Here is a 21,246-nt window from a genome sequence, read left to right as displayed (position 1 = left end):
ATCTCCCCCCCACGTCCCACACACACACCCCACTCACCCCCACGTCCCACACACACACCCCATCTCACCCCCACGTCCCACACACACACCCCACTCACCCCCACGTCCCACACACACACCCCATCTCCCCCCCACGTCCCACACACACACCCCACTCACCCCCACGTCCCACACACACACCCCACTCACCCCCACGTCCCACACACACACCCCATCTCACCCCCACGTCCCACACACACACCCCACTCACCCCCCACGTCCCACACACACACCCCATCTCCCCCCCACGTCCCACACACACACCCCACTCACCCCCACGTCCCACACACACACCCCATCTCCCCCCCACGTCCCACACACACACCCCATCTCCCCCCCACGTCCCACACACACACCCCACTCACCCCCACGTCCCACACACACACCCCATCTCCCCCCCACGTCCCACACACACACCCCACTCACCCCCACGTCCCACACACACACCCCACTCACCCCCCACGTCCCACACACACACCCCATCTCCCCCCCACGTCCCACACACACACCCCACTCACCCCCACGTCCCACACACACACCCCATCTCACCCCCACGTCCCACACACACACCCCACTCACCCCCCACGTCCCACACACACACCCCACTCTCCCCCCACGTCCCACACACACACCCCATCTCCCCCCCACGTCCCACACACACACCCCACTCACCCCCACGTCCCACACACACACCCCACTCACCCCCACGTCCCACACACACACCCCACTCACCCCCACGTCCCACACACACACCCCATCTCCCCCCCACGTCCCACACACACACCCCATCTCCCCCCCACGTCCCACACACACACCCCATCTCCCCCCCACGTCCCACACACACACCCCACTCACCCCCACGTCCCACACACACACCCCACTCACCCCCACGTCCCACACACACACCCCATCTCCCCCCCACGTCCCACACACACACCCCACTCCCCCCCACATCCCACACACACACCCCACTCACCCCCCACGTCCCACACACACACCCCATCTCCCCCCCACGTCCCACACACACACCCCACTCACCCCCCACGTCCCACACACACACCCCATCCCCCCCCACGTCCCACACACACACCCCATCTCCCCCCCACGTCCCACACACACACCCCACTCACCCCCCCACGTCCCACACACACACCCCACTCACCCCCACGTCCCACACACACACCCCACTCACCCCCACGTCCCACACACACACCCCATCTCCCCCCCACGTCCCACACACACACCCCATCTCCCCCCCACGTCCCACACACACACCCCACTCACCCCCACGTCCCACACACACACCCCACTCCCCCCCACGTCCCACACACACACCCCACTCACCCCCACGTCCCACACACACACCCCATCTCCCCCCCACGTCCCACACACACACCCCACTCACCCCCACGTCCCACACACACACCCCACTCACCCCCACGTCCCACACACACACCCCACTCACCCCCACGTCCCACACACACACCCCATCTCCCCCCCACGTCCCACACACACACCCCACTCACCCCCACGTCCCACACACACACCCCATCTCCCCCCCACGTCCCACACACACACCCCATCTCCCCCCCACGTCCCACACACACACCCCATCTCCCCCCCACGTCCCACACACACACCCCACTCACCCCCACGTCCCACACACACACCCCATCTCCCCCCCACGTCCCACACACACACCCCATCTCCCCCCCACGTCCCACACACACACCCCATCTCCCCCCCACGTCCCACACACACACCCCACTCACCCCCCACGTCCCACACACACACCCCACTCACCCCCACGTCCCACACACACACCCCACTCACCCCCACGTCCCACACACACACCCCATCTCCCCCCCACGTCCCACACACACACCCCACTCACCCCCACGTCCCACACACACACCCCACTCACCCCCACGTCCCACACACACACCCCACTCACCCCCCCACGTCCCACACACACACCCCACTCACCCCCCCACGTCCCACACACACACCCCACTCACCCCCACGTCCCACACACACACCCCATCTCCCCCCCACGTCCCACACACACACCCCATCTCCCCCCCACGTCCCACACACACACCCCATCTCCCCCCCACGTCCCACACACACATCCCATCACCCCCCCACGTCCCACACACACACCCCACTCACCCCCACGTCCCACACACACACCCCATCACCCCCCCACGTCCCACACACACACCCCACTCACCCCCACGTCCCACACACACACCCCATCTCCCCCCACGTCCCACACACACACCCCATCTCCCCCCCACGTCACACACACACACCCCATCTCCCCCCCACGTCCCACACACACACCCCACTCACCCCCCCACGTCCCACACACACACCCCATCTCCCCCCCACGTCCCACACACACACCCCACTCACCCCCCCACGTCCCACACACACACCCCACTCACCCCCACGTCCCACACACACACCCCATCTCCCCCCCACGTCCCACACACACACCCCACTCACCCCCCCACGTCCCACACACACACCCCATCTCCCCCCCACGTCCCACACACACACCCCACTCACCCCCCACGTCCCACACACACACCCCACTCACCCCCCACGTCCCACACACACACCCCATCTCCCCCCCACGTCCCACACACACACCCCACTCACCCCCACGTCCCACACACACACCCCATCTCCCCCCCACGTCCCACACACACACCCCACTCACCCCCACGTCCCACACACACACCCCATCTCCCCCCCACGTCCCACACACACACCCCATCTCCCCCCCACGTCCCACACACACACCCCATCTCCCCCCCACGTCCCACACACACACCCCACTCACCCCCACGTCCCACACACACACCCCATCTCCCCCCCACGTCCCACACACACACCCCATCTCCCCCCCACGTCCCACACACACACCCCACTCACCCCCACGTCCCACACACACACCCCATCTCCCCCCCACGTCCCACACACACACCCCACTCACCCCCACGTCCCACACACACACCCCACTCACCCCCACGTCCCACACACACACCCCACTCACCCCCATGTCCCACACACACACCCCACTCACCCCAACATTGCACAAACAGCCAGCCCCCCCCCCCCCACTCACCCCAACGTCCCATAAACAGAGGGAAGGGGGTTCTTGCTTTGACCCCCCGCCCTCTGATCCAGTCTCACCTTGACCCAGTTTTGCAGCCTAATGTAGGTGTCCTGAGCCCTCGGTGACTCGAAGGTCCCATAGTAGAATGTGGGCCCATGGGCCTGGACTGTTGAGTCTTCTCCTTCCTGTTGTATGGAATGCGGCCAGCCCTTCCCAACAGCATCATCTATCGCCAAGGAGAACATGGACCAGATGGTGAGCTCAGTGGAGGCAAGTGACAGGTTTTTTACGAGGCCCTGCATAGAAAGAGGCATTGAGTTGAACGCTAGGCTCGCCGAAGTGACAGCATCTCAGTCAAGCTTCTGTTCCACCAACTCCATGAGATAATGCCTTGCCTAATTTCTTTTTATTCATTCACGGGATGTGGGTTTTGCTGGCTGGGCCAGCATTTATTGCCCATCCCTAATTGCCCTTGAGAAGGTGGTGGTGAGCTGCCTTCTTGAGCCGCTGCAGTCCATGCTGTGTAGGTACACCCACAGTGCTGTTAGAGAGGGAGTGCCAGGATGTTGACCCAGTGCCAGTGAAGGAACGGTGATATATTTCCAAGTCAGGATGGTTCTGAGCCCATATACAGGAGCCCAGCCTGTACAAAGTCAGCCTATGTTACACCGGTATGCTACTGAGCCCTACGCACACCCACACGACTCGTCCCCCCACCCCCACAAAGACCCTTGCTCAGAAACTGTGGCCTCAGCGGTGATGCCCTTTATATTTGAATATCATGCCTCATTCACTTACTGATGAGGTGTAAATGGTGCCAGTGAAATTGTGACCCAGGAAGAGTCAGTCTGTTTTGTGAAGAGAGAGGGGTTGATATACCATCACAAAGATTCCCCCCTCCCCTCTCCACCAACACCATGCTTGGAGACCAGAGCTGTCTCCAGCTGTCAGCTCCACACCCTGTGTGGATCCCACTGTCCCTTTCCATGCCCCAGCAAACCACAACCTTACCTTGAAGTCCAGCAGGCAGCTTCCAAAGTTGATGCGGCCCATGTTCTCTACCACAATGTCCAGCGTGTCACCTTTACTGCCGGTGATGTTTAACGCAAGGATATTGTCGCGCTCCAACAAACCCTTATACACCTGCAACACAGACAGGAAACATCACACTCCTGATCACTGCTGATGGCTAAGTGGGCTCAAGGGTTAAGATGACAATTAATCATCGCTCACTCACCCGATTCACCAGGACATACCCTCGATCATGCACTCCATTCAATGATGACATCAAGGGAAGAGGTTTCTCGATGGTCTGTGGGAGCAGAGTGCGATACAGCAGAAACCCATAATACTGAAACACAAACAGGACACTGGGGGTCAGAGACAGATGGATAGTCTTCACCACTCTTCCCCTCATCAAGTCAGACTCACACGTCTCTGTCCACCATACCCACCCTTTATGTTGAGTCTATCTGGTGCATACATGGCATGGCTGTTCACCATCACATCTGGCCAGAGCACGTCAGGATCTACCAGGACCAAGATGATCCCCAACTGTCTTCCAGTCACAAAAACACCCTTGAGCATTACCCTTTACTTCCTGCCACTGAACCAATTTTGAATCCAATTTGCCATTTTCCCATTGGATCCCATGAGCTTTTACTTTTCTGACCAACCAACCAACCAGGTGGGACCTTGTCAAAACTGTGTCAAAATCCATTGAGAACATCAAACACACAAACCTTAGTGACCCTCCTTGTCATTTCTTCAAAACAATTTGAATCAGGTTCATCAGATATGACCTTTTAACAAGTTGTTGAATCCCCCACTGTCAACATCCTACGGGTCACCATTGCTGAGAAAATTAACTGGATCAGCTACATAAAATTGAGACACCCCAAAACTACAAACAGGAGCTTCTTCCAAGACACAAACATGCCAACTATACAGACCATGATAATCTCAGCTGAGAAGGACTGAACATACCATCAGAATCAAAACTGGTCAAACAAATGCCTTAGAACTGCAACAGGGAGCCCATTCACACAGGGAGCCAAAAGAAACGCTTCCATTACAATCTCAGCCTCTGTGAAGCTTTGTTCTATTAACATGGGAAGCAGATACCCAACTATGATCAAAATGGCAATCCAGCATCAAAACTGCTGTCAAGACCTTCCAAGCAACAAAAGCTGCCACCGAGAGAGAGAGAGAGAGACACACACAACAGTTGCTTGAGCCTACAATCTGTCACCACCTCCACTGGTCAATAACCAGTATCCTGGTTAGAGCTAAGGTAGGGCTCAAAAGCCATCCGCAAACTCCACAGCTATCACTGACATCTCATTCCCACCCAACCATCCTCACTGAGGGATTGTCAATACAATCACTATGGCTACAAGAACAGGTCAAAGGCTGGGAATCCTGCAGTGAGTAATTCACCTCCTGACTCCCCAAAGCCTGTCCACCATCTACAAGGCACAAGTCAGGAGTGTGATGGAACACTCTCCACTTGCCTGGATGAGTGCAGCTCCCACAACACTCAAGAAGCTTGACACCATCCAGGACAAAGGATGCTTGATTGGCACCACATCCACCAACTTAAACATTCACTCCCTCCAACACTGGCACTCGATGGCAGCAGCAGTGTGTACCATCTACAAGATGCACTGCAAGAACTCACCAAGGCTCCTTCGACAGCACCTTCCAAACCCATGACCTCTACCATCTAGAAGGACAAGGACAGCAGAGAGATGGGGAACACCACCACCTGGAAGTTCCCGTCCAAGTCACTCACCATCCTGACTTGGACATATATCATCGTTCCTTCACTGTCACTGGGTCAAAATTTTGGAACTCCCTCCCTAACAGCACAGTGGGTGTACCTACATCACAGGGACGGCAGCGGTTCAAGAAGGCAGCTCACCACCACCTTCTCAAGGGTAATTGAGGATGGGTAATAAATGCTGGCCCAGGTAGCAACACCCACATCCCATGAACAAATAAAAAATCAAATGCATGCTGACTCTTTATTAATACATGCCTCTTTAAATACTAATTGATTGTCTCAGAATTATTTCCAATAATTTGTTCACCACCGAGATTAAGCTGATTGGCCTGCAATTACTCACCGTATTCCTTCCTCCCTTTTTAAACAAAAGTGTTATATTAGCAGCCCGCCAGTCCTCCAGCATCACTCCTGTGGTCACAAAGCATTGGAAAATGATGGTCAGAGTCCTGCTATTTCCTCCATTGCTTCTCTTTACAGCCTGGGATACAGTTTGTCCAGGCCTGGTGATTTACTCACTTCCAAAGATGATAAACCCCTTAATATTTCCTCCATCACTGTCTATCACATCTAATATTCCATACTCCTCCTCAACCACAATATCTGCTTTGTCCCCCTCTTTTCTGAAGACAGGCAAAAGGTATTCACTAAGAACCATATCCACGTCGTCTTCTTCCACCCACAAGTTAACGTTTTGGTCCCTAATTGGCCCTACTCTTTCCTTAGCTATCCTCTTGCTCTTTTTTATGAAACATCAAGGATTTTCCTCAATTTTACTTACAAATCTTTTTCATGCCCTCTCTTTATTTTCTTAATTTCCTTTTTAATTTCATCCCTGCCCTTCCCAGACTCCTCTAGGCTTTCTGCACTGGAGTTTTTGGTATCTGATGTAAGTTTTTTTTATATAAGTCCCATCCTTTTTCTTTCTGGAAACATATTTGCTCTGAACCCTTGAATTGCTTCCCGCTGCTCTGACACTGATTTACCATCAAGTTTTCAGTCCACTTTAGCTAAATCACATCTCACCTTAGTAAAATTGGCCTAACTTTCACTCTTGGTCCATCTTCACCCTTTTCTATAACTACTTTAAATCTAACTGAATTAGGGTCACTTCCACTAAACTCTCCCATCCTTCCACCTGCTCAGATTCATTCTCTATAACTAAATCCAGAACTGTCCCATTCTATCCCCCTTTTGTGGCTGCTTTGTACTGGCTAAAAAAGTTCTCTTTGATGCTTCGTAAGAATTTTTGGCCTCTATACCTTTGATAATGAACTTATCTCTGATTATCAGGGTGGTTGGAATCTCCTACCACTGCCTTATTGCTTCTGCACTCTCAACAATTTACCAACAAATTTGCTTTTCTATCTCTCTCTGACAGTACACACCCAGTAGTGTGACTGCCTCTTTTTTGTTCAATTCAACACATATGGCCTTATTTAAATGATGCTTCTAGTATATCATCCCTCCTCAGAGCTGTGATTGTTTCTTTAATCAATATTGCAACCTCACTTCTGTTTTTTTTTTAATTCCTCTCACTACCCGGTCATGAAAATCTAGTGATCAGGAATGTTGAGCTGGCACTCCTGCCCTTTAAGCCAGTTTCAGTAATGGCTAGAATATCATAACTTCCAAGTTTCTACCTGTGCCCTCATCTTCTCTGCCTCATTCACTAAACTCCTTGCATTGAAGTACTCATCACCAATCACTGAACAGCCTTTATTTCCTCAACCTTCTATCATCATGTATTAATATTCTGCCTTTTACTTGCAGCTTTGCTTCTCTCCCTTCTGAACCTCTCAGGTTTCCATCCCACGGCTGGGCTCGCTCAAAGCCTCCTGTCCAGCACTAGGAAAGCTCCCCGCAAGAGATTGGTTCCAGCCCTGTTGAATGCAACCCATCAATCTTGTACAGTTCCCATCTCCCCCAAATGATTATTTGATGCAGTCTACATGAATTTTAGCAAGGCTTTTGACAAGGTCCTACATGACCGACTGATCAGAAAAGTAAGAGCTCACAGAATCTAACGGAAAGTAGCAAATTAGATCCAAAATCAGCTCAACAGCAGGACACAAAGGGTTACATGTGCACTTTTGTCACTGCAAGGACATTTCCAATGGGGTTCCACAGGGCTCAGTACTGCTCATGGTATATTTTTATCCTTTCTTAGGATGCAGGTGTCACTGGCTGGACCAGCATTTATTGCCCATCCCTAATTACCCCTTGAGAAGGTGGTGGTGAACTGCTTTCTTGAACCGCTGCAGTCCATGTGGTGTGGGTACACCCACAGTGCTGTTAGGAAGGGAACTCCAGGATTTTGATCCAGCGATAGTGAAGGAACAGTGATACATTTCCAAGTTAGGATGGTGAGTGGCTTGGAGAGGAACTTCTAGGTGGTGGTGTTCCCACGCAAGTGTTGCCCTCATCCATCTCGGTGGTAGTGGTCGTGCGTTTGGAAGGTGCTGGTGAAGGAGACTTGGTGAGTTCATGAAGTGCATCTTGTAAATGGTACACACTGCTGCTACTGTGTATCGGTGGTGGAGGGAGTGAATGTGGATGGGGTGCCAATCAAGCAGGTAGCTGTGTCCTGGATGGTGTTGATCTTCTTAGGAATATGGGAGCAGGAGTAGGCCATTCAGCCCATTGAGCCTGCTCCGCCATTCAATTAGATCATGGCTGACCATCTACGTCAGTGCCGCTTTCTCACACGATCTTCATATCACTTGATGTCATTCACCCCCAGAAATTTATTGATTTCGGTCTTGAACATAATGATTGAGCTTCCACACCCTCTAGGGTAGAGAATTCCAAAGATTCACCACCCTCTGAATGAAGAAATTCCTCCTCATCTCAGTCTTAAATGGTATACCCCTTGTCCTGATATTATGTACCCTGGTTTTCGACTCACCAGCTAGGGGAAACATCTTATCTACATCCACCATGTAAGACTTTTCAAAATTCTAGGGAATACAGACTCACTCTCCCCAATCTCTCCTCATAAGACAATGCCCTTCCCCCAGGGATTAATCCGGTGAACCTCCCTTGCACTCCCTCTATGGCAAGCGTATCCTTCCTTAGGATGAAGGAGTGGTGAATTTTGTGGGAGTTGCACAGATAGGTAAGGTGATTAAGATGACAAATGGGATACTGTATTAATAAAGGTTAGAGTGCAAGAGTCTGGAGTTTATGTTGGAACTGTATAAAAAAAACTAAACTGCAGTTAGAGTATAGTTCTCATCATCACAATACAGGGAGGATGAGATTAGAATTGAGAAGATATAGAAAAGATTTACTATGATGTTCCCAGGAATCACAGAATCACACAATGCAGAAGAGGCCCTTCGGCCCATCGAGTCTGCACCAACACGAGAAACACCTGACCTACCTACCTAATCCCATTTACCAGCACTTGGCCCATAGCCTTGTATGTTATGATGTGCCAAGTGCTCATCCAGGTACTTTTTAAAAGGATGTGAGGCAACCCGCCTCCACCACCCTCCCAGGCAGCGCATTCCAGACCGTCACCGAAAAAGCTTTTCCTCACATCCCCCCTAAACCTCCTGCCCCTCACCTTGAACTTATGTCCCCTTGTGACTGACCCTTCAACTAAGGGGACCAGCTGCTCCCTATCCACTCTGTCCATGTCCCTCATAATCTTGTACACCTCGATCAGGTCACCCCTCAGTCTTCTCTGCTCCAACGAAAACAACCCAAGTCTATCCAACCTCTCTTCATAACTTAAATGTTTCATCCCAGGCAACATCCTGGTGAATCTCCTCTGCACCCCCTCCAGTGCAATCACATCCTTCCTATAACGTGGCGACCAGAACAGCACACAGTACTCCAGCTGTGGCCTCACCAAGGTTCTATACAACTCCAACATGACCTCCCTACTTTTGTAATCTATGCCTCGATTGATAAAGGCAAATGTCCCATATGCCTTTTTCACCACCTCACTAACATGCCCCTCCGCCTTCAGAGATCTATGGACACACAAGCCAAGATCCCTTTGTTCCTCAGAACTTCCTAGTGTCATGCCGTTCATTGAACACTTCCTTGTCAAATTATTCCTTTCAAAGTGTATCACCTCGCACTTTTCAGGTTTAAATTCCATCTGCCACTTATCTGCCCATTTGACCATCCCATCTATATCTTCCTGTAACCCAAGACACTCAACCTCACTGTTAACCACCCAGCCAATCTTTGTGCCATCCCCAAACTTACTAATCCTATTCCCCACATAGTCATCTATGTCGTGTATATAAATGACAAATAATAGGGGACCGAGCACAGATCCCTGCGGTATGCCACTGGACGCTGGCTTCCAGTCACTAAAGCATCCTTCTGTCATCACCCTCTGTCTCCTACAACTAAGCCAATTTTGAATCTACTTTATCAAATTACCCTGTATCCCATGTGCATTTACCTTCTTTATAAGTCTCCCATGTGGGACCTTGTCAAAGGCTTTGCTGAAATCCATATAAACTACATCAACTGCACTACCCTCATCTACACACCTGGTCAACTCCTCAAAACATTCAATCAAATTTGTTAGGCATGACCTCCCTCTGACAAAGCCATGCTGACTATCCCTGATCAAACCTTGCCTCTCCAAGTGGAGATAGATACTCTCCTTCAGAAATTTCTCCAATAGTTTCCCTACCACTGACGTGAGACTCACTGACCTGTAGTTCTCTGGCTTATCTCTACAACCCTTCTTAAATAGCAGAACCACATTAGCTGTTCTCCAGTCCTCTGGCACCTCCCCAGGCCAGAGAGGAATTAAAAATTCGGGTCAGTGCCCCTGCGATCTCCTCCCTTGCCTCCCTCAGCAGTCTGGGACACAAATCATCCGGACCTGGAGATTTGTCCACTTTTAAGCCTGCCAACACCTCCAATACCTTGTCACTCCCTTTATCAATTTGCTTAAGAACCTCGCAGTCTCTCTCCCCGAGTTCGATACCTTCATCCTCATTCTCTTGGGTGAAGACGGATGTGAAGTATTCATTCAACACTCTAGCGATGTCCTCTGGCTCCACCCATAGATTGCCCCCTTGGTCCCTTATGGACCCTACTCTTTCCCTGGTTATCCTCTTCCCATTGATATACTTATAGAATACCTTAGGATTTTCCCTACTTTTACCAACCAGAGCTTTCTCTTTTCCCTCTTTGCTCTCCTAATTGCTTTCTTAAGCTCCACCCTGCACTTTCTGTACTCCACTAATGCCTCTGCTGATTTGCTTCCCTTGTACCTGCTAAAAGCCTCTTTTTTCCTTCTCATCATAACCTGAATATCTCTGGTCATCCATGGTTCTCTGGGCTTGTTACTCCTTCCTATCACCCTAGAGGGAACATGTTGAGCTTGTACCCTCCCCATTTCCTTTTTGAACACCCCCCACTGCTCCTCTGTAGATTTCCCCACAAGTAGCTGTTCCCAGCCTACCTTGGCCAGATCCTGCCTTATTTTACTAAAATCCGCTCTCCCCCAATCCAATACATTTTTTTTTGCAACTTGTCTATTTCTTTGTCCATAACAAACTTAAACTGTACCATGTTGTGGTCGCTATTACTAAAATGCTCCCCACCACCACCTCAGCCACCTGTCCTGCTTCATTCCCCAGAATTAGGTCCAGCACTGCGCCGTCCCTTGTTGGACCCTCTACATATTGACCTAAAAAATTCTCCTGTACACATTTCAAAAAATCCACTCCATCTAAGCCCTTAACACTATGTCTATCCCAAATAATGTTGGGAAAGTTGAAATCACCTAATATAATTACCCTATTGTTATTGTTTTTACACACCTCTGCAGATTGTGCACATATTTGCTCCTCAATTTCACGCTGACCATCTGGAGTGTACAATAAACACCTAACAATGTGGCTGCCTCTTTTTTATTCCTAAGTTCTACCCACAAAGCTTCATTCGATGCCCCCTCCAAGATATCATCTCTCCTTACTGCAGTAACTGACTCCTTAACTAATAATGCACCCCTCCTCTTTTACCCCCTCCCCTGTCTCACCTGAAGATTTTATATCCCGGAATGTTGAGCTGCCAATCCTGCCCTTGCTTCACCCACATCTCAGTGATGGCTACTATATCACAATTCCACGTATCAATCCTCACCCTTAACTCATCCGTTTTACCTGGCATTAGAGGCCATCCAGCCTTGCCTTACTCCCTTGAAACATAATGCAGCTGTACTCCCTCTGACTTGATTGTTTTACTGTATTATGATGTGTCCCTATTCTGCTAACATTCTGTGTCCCCTCCTCCTGCCGAATTAGTTTAAACTCCTCCCAACAGCCTCCTACCAAACCCACCTGCAAGGATGTTAGTCCCGCTCTGGTTCAGATGTAGACTGTTCCGCTTGTACAGGTCCCACCTTCCCCAGAAATGGTCCCAGTGATCCAGGAATCTAAAACCCTCCCTCCTGAGCCAACTCTTAAGCCACGTATTCATCTGCGCTATTCTCCTATTTCTGAGCTCGCCTGCACGTGGCACTGGGAGTAATCCAGAGATTACAACCCGAGAGATCTTGTCTTTTTAGTCTACTGCCTAACTCCCTGAATTCTTGCTGCAAACCTCATCCCTCTTTCTACCTATGTCACTGATACCAACATATACCATGACCTCTGCCTTATCACCCTCCCCCTTCAGGATGCCCTGCAGCCATTCAGTGACATCCTGGACCCTGGCACCAGGGAGGCAACACACCATCCTGGAGTCACGTTGACATAATGTAGTATTTTAACCAAGACGATTGTCATAGATGATAGACACTGCTGCTATTGTGTGTTGGTGGTGGAGGGAGTGAATGTTTGGCATTGCTTTCATTGAAACTGAGGAGGCTGAGGGGAGAATTAAAGGATGTTTATAAAATAATGGTGGGACCTATTTCCCATAGTGGATATGCCAATAACCAGGGGACGTTGATTTTTATCTCCGTGACATTATCTGACTTTGCCCCTGCTGAAACCCACATCCTTTCTTATGATTCGACTGGACTATTCCAATGCACTCCTGGCTGGCCTCCCACCTTCTACCTTTCGTATCCAAACCACTGCTGCCTGTATCCTAACTCCAGCTCACACATCACCCCTGTGCTCGCTGACCCAGACTGGCTGCAGCTCCAGAAATGCCTCAGGTTCAAAAGTCCTCATCCTGGTTTTTAAATCCAACCATAACCCCCTCCCCACCCCCTCCCCACCTCCGTCACCTCCTCCAGCTTCACAATGGGGTGACTGAGCTCAATAACTTCTCCCATAAAACTTACTGTCCAGCTCCTGTGCAGCTGTAACTCCTCCTCAAACCCTTCAGCCTGTCGTGGCTTGAGGAAAGTTTGGGGGGAGGGGGATGATGGGCCTGCTAGTATTTTCATGATCTGCTTTGCATTTCCAACAGCCTGTATTTTATCATACTCACAATGCCCAGCGTGCTAGAGTGGAACTGACCCCTGGAACAAGACCACGGTTGATCAGCATGCACGGCTGACCTCCTACCTGTTGCATTTGCTCGAAGGTCAAAGGGTAGGTGCTGGTGACCGCTCCTCCTGGTGCCAGCACATTGAGGAAGTCCAGCAGTGCTCCATACTGAAAGATTAAAACAGTAGTCAGCTCAAGACAGAGTGACGATCATGAGCGACATCTTACAATTCAAACACTGACCTTTGTCACAGGAACACTGCCATAGGCAAATTTCACAGTCGGTGGAGGGACCGGACCCACAGGGACATCTCGAAACTGAGGAATAGTCAGTCAGATTAAAAAAAAAATCAGCCAGAATATGCCACAACACAAGTGAAATACCATTCCATCAAAAACTTGCTCTACACTGTCCCCATCAAAAACTCCCAGGGCAGGTACAGCACGGGGTTAGATACAGAGTAAAGCTCCCTCTACACTGTCCCCATCAAACACTCCCAGGGCAGGTACAGCACAGGGTTAGATACAGAGTAAATCTCCCTCTACACTGTCCCCATCAAACATTCCCAGGACAGGTACAGCATGGGGTTAGATACAGAGTAAATCTCCCTCTACACTGTCCCCATCAAACACTCCCAGGACAGGTATAGCACGGGGTTAGATACAGAGTAAATCTCCCTCTACACTGTCCCCATCAAACACTCCCAGGACAGGTACAGCACGGGGTTAGATACAGAGTAAAGCTCCCTCTACACTGTCCCCATCAAACACTCCCAGGACAGGTACAGCACGGGGTTAGATACAGAGTAAAGCGCCCTCTACGCTGTCCCCATCAAACACTCCCAGGACAGGTACAGCACGGGGTTAGATACAGAGTAAAGCGCCCTCTACGCTGTCCCCATCAAACACTCCCAGGACAGGTACAGCACGGGGTTAGATACAGAGTAAAGCGCCCTCTACACTGTCCCCATCAAACACTCCCAGGACAGGTACAGCACGGGGTTAGATACAGAGTAAATCTCCCTCTACACTGTCCCCATCAAACACTCCCAGGACAGGTACAGCACAGGGTTAGATACAGAGTAAATCTCCCTCTGCACTGTCTCACTACAAATGAGAGAATTCAATGTTTAATGCATTGTAATTAGAATTAGCTGACTTGAGTGTCATTGTGTAGAAAAGTTTTGAGGATGAAGCTGAGCTCAACGTTACCCTCTATAAAAATGTGTTGAGGTCTCACTTCCAGTCAGAAGGTCATGGATTCAAGCCGACTCTAGGTTGACATTCCCAGTGCAGCACCGAGGGAGCGAGGCCCGGCTGGAGGGTCAGCACCGAGGGAGCGAGGCCCGGCCGGAGGGTCAGCACCGAGGGAGCGAGGCCCGGCCGGAGGGTCAGCACCGAGGGAGCGAGGCCCGGCCGGAGGGTCAGCACCGAGGGAGCGAGGCCCGGCCGGAGGGTCAGCACCGAGGCCCGGCCGGAGGGTCAGCACCGAGGCCCGGCCGGAGGGTCCGCACCGAGGCCCGGCCGGAGGGTCCGCACCGAGGCCCGGCCGGAGGGTCCGCACCGAGGCCCGGCCGGAGGGTCCGCACCGAGGCCCGGCCGGAGGGTCCGCACCGAGGCCCGGCCGGAGGGTCCGCACCGAGGCCCGGCCGGAGGGTCCGCACCGAGGCCCGGCCGGAGGGTCCGCACCGAGGCCCGGCCGGAGGGTCCGCACCGAGGCCCGGCCGGAGGGTCCGCACCGAGGCCCGGCCGGAGGGTCCGCACCGAGGCCCGGCCGGAGGGTCCGCACCGAGGCCCGGCCGGAGGGTCCGCACCGAGGCCCGGCCGGAGGGTCCGCACCGAGGCCCGGCCGGAGGGTCCGCACCGAGGCCCGGCCGGAGGGTCCGCACCGAGGCCCGGCCGGAGGGTCCGCACCGAGGCCCGGCCGGAGGGTCCGCACCGAGGCCCGGCCGGAGGGTCCGCACCGAGGCCCGGCCGGAGGGTCCGCACCGAGGCCCGGCCGGAGGGTCCGCACCGAGGCCCGGCCGGAGGGTCCGCACCGAGGCCCGGCCGGAGGGTCAGCACCGAGGCCCGGCCGGAGGGTCAGCACCGAGGCCCGGCCGGAGGGTCAGCACCGAGGCCCGGCCGGAGGGTCAGCACCGAGGCCCGGCCGGAGGGTCAGCACCGAGGCCCGGCCGGAGGGTCAGCACCGAGGCCCGGCCGGAGGGTCAGCACCGAGGCCCGGCCGGAGGGTCAGCACCGAGGCCCGGCCGGAGGGTCAGCACCGAGGGAGCGAGGCCCGGCCGGAGGGTCAGCACCGAGGGAGCGAGGCCCGGCCGGAGGGTCAGCACCGAGGGAGCGAGGCCCGGCCGGAGGGTCAGCACCGAGATCCGGCCGGAGGGTCAGCACCGAGATCCGGCCGGAGGGTCAGCACCGAGGCCCGGTCGGAGGGTCAGCACCGAGGGAGCGAGGCCCGGCCGGAGGGTCAGCACCGAGGGAGCGAGGCCCGGCCGGAGGGTCAGCACCGAGGCCCGGCCGGAGGGTCAGCACCGAGGGAGCGAGATCCGGCCGGAGGGTCCGCACCGAGGCCCGGCCGGAGGGTCCGCACCGAGGCCCGGCCGGAGGGTCCGCACCGAGGCCCGGCCGGAGGGTCCGCACCGAGGCCCGGCCGGAGGGTCCGCACCGAGGCCCGGCCGGAGGGTCCGCACCGAGGCCCGGCCGGAGGGTCCGCACCGAGGCCCGGCCGGAGGGTCCGCACCGAGGCCCGGCCGGAGGGTCCGCACCGAGGCCCGGCCGGAGGGTCCGCACCGAGGCCCGGCCGGAGGGTCCGCACCGAGGCCCGGCCGGAGGGTCCGCACCGAGGCCCGGCCGGAGGGTCCGCACCGAGGCCCGGCCGGAGGGTCCGCACCGAGGCCCGGCCGGAGGGTCCGCACCGAGGCCCGGCCGGAGGGTCCGCACCGAGGCCCGGCCGGAGGGTCCGCACCGAGGCCCGGCCGGAGGGTCCGCACCGAGGCCCGGCCGGAGGGTCCGCACCGAGGCCCGGCCGGAGGGTCCGCACCGAGGCCCGGCCGGAGGGTCCGCACCGAGGGAGCGAGGCCCGGCCGGAGGGTCCGCACCGAGGGAGCGAGGCCCGGCCGGAGGGTCAGCACCGAGGGAGCGAGGCCCGGCCGGAGGGTCAGCACCGAGGGAGCGAGGCCCGGCCGGAGGGTCAGCACCGAGGGAGCGAGGCCCGGCCGGAGGGTCAGCACCGAGGGAGCGAGGCCCGGCCGGAGGGTCAGCACCGAGGGAGCGAGGCCCGGCCGGAGGGTCAGCACCGAGGGAGCGAGGCCCGGCCGGAGGGTCAGCACCGAGGGAGCGAGGCCCGGCCGGAGGGTCAGCACCGAGGGAGCGAGGCCCGGCCGGAGGGTCAGCACCGAGGGAGCGAGGCCCGGCCGGAGGGTCAGCACCGAGGGAGCGAGGCCCGGCCGGAGGGTCAGCACCGAGGGAGCGAGGCCCGGCCGGAGGGTCAGCACCGAGGGAGCGAGGCCCGGCCGGAGGGTCAGCACCGAGGGAGCGAGGCCCGGCCGGAGGGTCAGCACCGAGGGAGCGAGGCCCGGCCGGAGGGTCAGCACCGAGGGAGCGAGGCCCGGCCGGAGGGTCAGCACCGAGGGAGCGAGGCCCGGCCGGAGGGTCAGCACCGAGGGAGCGAGGCCCGGCCGGAGGTTCAGCACCGAGGGAGCGAGGCCCGGCCGGAGGTTCAGCACCGAGGGAGCGAGGCCCGGCCGGAGGGTCAGCACCGAGGGAGCGTGGCCCGGCCGGAGGGTCAGCACCGAGGGAGCGAGGCCCGGCCGGAGGGTCAGCACCGAGGGAGCGAGGCCCGGCCGGAGGGTCAGCACCGAGGGAGCGAGGCCCGGCCGGAGGGTCAGCACCGAGGGAGCGAGGCCCGGCCGGAGGGTCAGCACCGAGGCCCGGCCGGAGGGTCAGCACCGAGGCCCGGCCGGAGGGTCAGCACCGAGATCCGGCCGGAGGGTCAGCACCGAGATCCGGCCGGAGGGTCAGCACCGAGGGAGCGAGATCCGGCCGGAGGGTCAGCACCGAGGCCCGGCCGGAGGGTCAGCACCGAGGGAGCGAGATCCGGCCGGAGGGCAGTTTTGCGAATAAGATTGTAAACTGAGGCCCTGTGGGAAATGTTTCAGGTCACAAGAGGTCATAACCTGACCAACATTCTTCCAGAAGCAACGAGCGCTGACAGCAGATGAATTATTCCTATGTGCAGTGCTGTTTTGGGGATCTTGCTGTGCATTAATTAGCTTCACTTTTCCTAAATTACAGCAGCAGCCATGTTTGAAGGCTCTTTCCTCAAATCTAAAAGCTCTGCCTCATTGCTGCCTCTACTCAGCAAACCTCTGATCAAACTGCCCACCCCCATTCTCCCCACCTTTAGACTTGCTCCCTGTAGAACCCTTCCCAACCCAGCCTCGGCCTCTCCTGAGTCCCAGCCTCAGTACCCCTTCCTGATATAGTGTGTGAGGGTAACTGGATCGTACCTTCCTAATGACATCCCGAAGTGCATAAAACTTCTCCGTGGGATCTCCTGCTTCAGACAGGGGAGCATTGTAATCGTAACTGGTGGTGATGGGCCGATACTTAGCGTTGTAGTCAGCACCTATAAGGAAGGAATTAGTAAGGATCTTGACAGTATCTTCCCCAAGAACCATCACCCACCCTCCCCATCAAACCCCCATCACCTCCCATTGCCCCCATGCCCTCCCCCTCTCTCACACATACACATTTCCTTTCTCCTATTTACACCCCACCCTTATAGGGGGAAGGATCCAAGTTGATTCAAAAGAGGGTCAGACTGGTTACAAAACATTAGGATCACACAAACGTACAGCACAGGAGGCCATTCGGACTATTGTGCCAGTGCTGACTCTTTGAAAGAGCAGTCACATCACCTCTTTCTGTCTGTAACTCTGTAAGTTGCTCATTCTCCAGCACCGGCCCAACTCCCTTTGAAAATGTTTTATAGAATCAGCTTTCAGCCCCTTTTCAGGTCGAGTGTTCCATAACCTGAAAACTCAGTGAAAAAAATTCTCATCTCCTCTCTAGATGTTTTTCCAATGATTTGGAATCTATAATCTTGTATTATTGATCCATTCACCAGAGGGAATCGTTTTTCTCGATCTTCTCCATCGAAACCTCTCATCATTTTGAAAACCTCATTGGGTTACCTCCCAACCTTCTCTGTTCCAAGGATAACAGACCGACATTTTCCAATTTCTCCTCATAGCTGAAGCCCCTCATTCCCGGTAACATCCTGGAAAACCTCCTCTGGACACTTTCTTCAGCCTTTACATCTTTTCCTGAACTGTGGAATCCACAATTCTCCACAATATTCCAGTTCAGGCCTAACCAGTCATTCAGAAGGTTCTAGCATGATCTCTATTGCTACTCTATTAACTTACTTGGCCACCTTTAAGGAATTGTGTCTATAGACACCAAGGTGGATATACTCAACTACACTTTTCAAAACCATTCTCCTTACTGTAGACCTCTCTCCACATTAGCCAGAGTACAAGAGTAAGCTTGTGGGGAACATAAAAACTGACAGTAAAAGTTTCTATAGATATGTGAAGAGAAAAAGATTGGTGAAGACAAATGTAGGTCCCTTACAGTCAGAAACAGGGGAATTTATAATGAGGAACAAAGAAATGGCTGACCAACTAAATACATACTTTGGTTCTGTCTTCACAAAGGAGGACACAAATAACATACCAGAAATGTTGGGGAACACAGGGTTTAATGAGAGGGAGGAACTGAAAGAAATCAGTATTAGTAGGGAAATGATGTTGGGGAAATTGATGGGATTGAAGGCCGATAAATCCCCAGGGCCTAATAATCTACATCCCAGAGTACTTAAGGAAATGGCCCTAGAAATAGTGGATGCATTGGTGGTTATCTTCTGAGATTCTATAGACTCTGGAACGGTTCCTACAGATTGGAGGGTAGCTAATGTAACCCCACTATTTAAAAAGGGAGGTAGAGAGAAAACAGGGAATTATAGACCAGTCAGCCCGACGTTGGTAGTAGGTAAAATTCTAGAGTCCATTATAAAAGATGTAATAGCTGAGCACGTGGAAAACAGTGCCAGAATCGGACAGAGTCAGCATGGATTTATGAAAGGGAAGTCATGCTTGACAAATCTACTGGAATTTTTCGAGAATGGAACTAGTAGAGTTGATGATGGGGAGCCAGTGGATGTGGTTTATTTGGACTTTCAGAAGGCTTTCAACAAAGTCCCACATAAGAGATTAGCGTGTAAAATTAAAGCGCATGGGATTGGGGGTAGTGTATTGAGATGGATAGAAAACTGGTTGGCAGACAGGAAACAAAGAGTAGGAATAAACAGGTCTTTTTCCAAATGGCAGGCAGTGACTAGTGGGGTGCTGCATGGATCAGTGCTGGGACCCCAGTTATTCACAATATATATTAATGATTTAGATGAGGGAGCTAAATGTAATATCTCCAAATTTGCAGATGACACAAAGTTGGGTGGGAGGGTGAGCTGTGAGGAGGATGTAGAGATGCTTCAGTGTGATTTGGACAAGCTGAGTGAGTGGGCAAATGCATGGCAGATGCAGTATAATGTGGATAAATGTGAGGTTATCCATTTTGGTAGCAAAAACAAGAAGGCAGATTATTATCTGAATGACTATAAATTGAGAGAGGGGAATGTGCAACAAGACCTTGTACACCAGTCGCTGAAGGTAAGCATGCAGGTGCAGCAGGCGGTAAAGAAGGCAAATGGTATGTTGGCCTTCATAGCGAGAGGATTCGAGTACAGGAACAGGGATGTCTTGCTGCAATTATACAGGGCCTTGGTGAGACCACACCTGGAATATTGTGTGCAGTTTTGCTCTCCTTATCTGAGGAAGGATGTTCTTACTATAGAGGGAGTGCAGCAAAAGTTTACCAGACTGATTCCTGGGATGGTGGGACTGACATATGAGGAGAGATTGAGTCGGTTAGGATTATATTCACTGGAGTTCAGAAGAATGAGGGGGGATCTCATAGAAACCTATAAAATTCTAACAGGACTAGACAGGGTAGATGCAGGAAGGATGTTCCCGATGGTGGGGGAGTCCAGAACCAGGGGTCACAGTCTGAGGATATGGGGTAGACCATTTAGGACTGAGATGAGGAGAAATTTCTTCACCCAGAGAGTGGTGAGTCTGTGGAATTCACTACCACAGAAAGTAGTTGAGGCCAAAACATTGTATGTTTTCAAGAAGGAGTTAGATATAGCTCTTGGGGTGAAAGGGATCAAAGGATATGAGGAGAAAGCGGGAGCAGACTATTGAGTTGGATGATCAGCCATGATCATAGTGAATGGCGGAGCAGGCTTGAAGGGCCGAATGGCCTACTCCTGCTAGTTTCCATGTTTAGTTCTCCCAAAGTGCATCACTTCACACTTTTCTGCACTGAACTCCATGTGCCATGCTTACATATGAACGTATGAACAAAGAGCAGGAGGAGGCCATTCAGCCCCTCGAGCCTACTCTGCTATTTAATAAGGTCATGGCTGATCTGATAGTAACCTGAAATCTACATCCTGCCTACCCCCATAACCTATCACCCCCTTGCTTACCAAGAATCTATCCACCTCTGCCTTAAAAATATTCAAAGACTCTGCTTCCACAGCCTTTTCAGGGAGAGAGTTTCAGAGCTTCACAACCCTCTAAGTGAAAACATTTCTCCTCATCTCTGTCCTAAATGGGTGACCCCTTATTTTTAAAGAGTGATTCCTGGTTCTAGATTCTCCCACAAAAGGAAACATCCTTTCCACATCCACCCTGTCAAGACCTCTCAGGATCTTATATGTTTCAATCGTTCTATCATCCTGTCCATGT

General features: G+C 53.6%; 1 protein-coding gene across 3 annotated transcripts in view; it reads right to left on the bottom strand.

The window, feature by feature from the left end:
• The window catches only part of LOC121285143 (beta-galactosidase-like), a 132,103-nt gene that overhangs the window by 37,926 nt on the left and 72,931 nt on the right, over window positions 1–21,246 (bottom strand). For all 3 annotated transcript variants that reach the window (XM_041201372.1, XM_041201373.1, XM_041201374.1), the window contains 6 exons: window positions 17,881–17,999; window positions 13,619–13,693; window positions 13,454–13,543; window positions 4,404–4,517; window positions 4,178–4,309; window positions 3,244–3,462 (listed from right to left, as the gene is read on the bottom strand). In XM_041201372.1, the coding sequence (XP_041057306.1) occupies window positions 3,244–3,462; window positions 4,178–4,309; window positions 4,404–4,517; window positions 13,454–13,543; window positions 13,619–13,693; window positions 17,881–17,999 (749 nt within the window). The remainder of the gene's footprint in view (window positions 1–3,243; window positions 3,463–4,177; window positions 4,310–4,403; window positions 4,518–13,453; window positions 13,544–13,618; window positions 13,694–17,880; window positions 18,000–21,246) is intronic.

This window comes from Carcharodon carcharias, chromosome 12, assembly GCF_017639515.1.
Source record: "Carcharodon carcharias isolate sCarCar2 chromosome 12, sCarCar2.pri, whole genome shotgun sequence".
NCBI classification, from domain to species: Eukaryota; Metazoa; Chordata; class Chondrichthyes; order Lamniformes; family Lamnidae; genus Carcharodon; species Carcharodon carcharias.
Note: the sequence above shows the minus strand (reverse complement) of the source record. Positions and strands in the feature narration are given on the sequence as shown.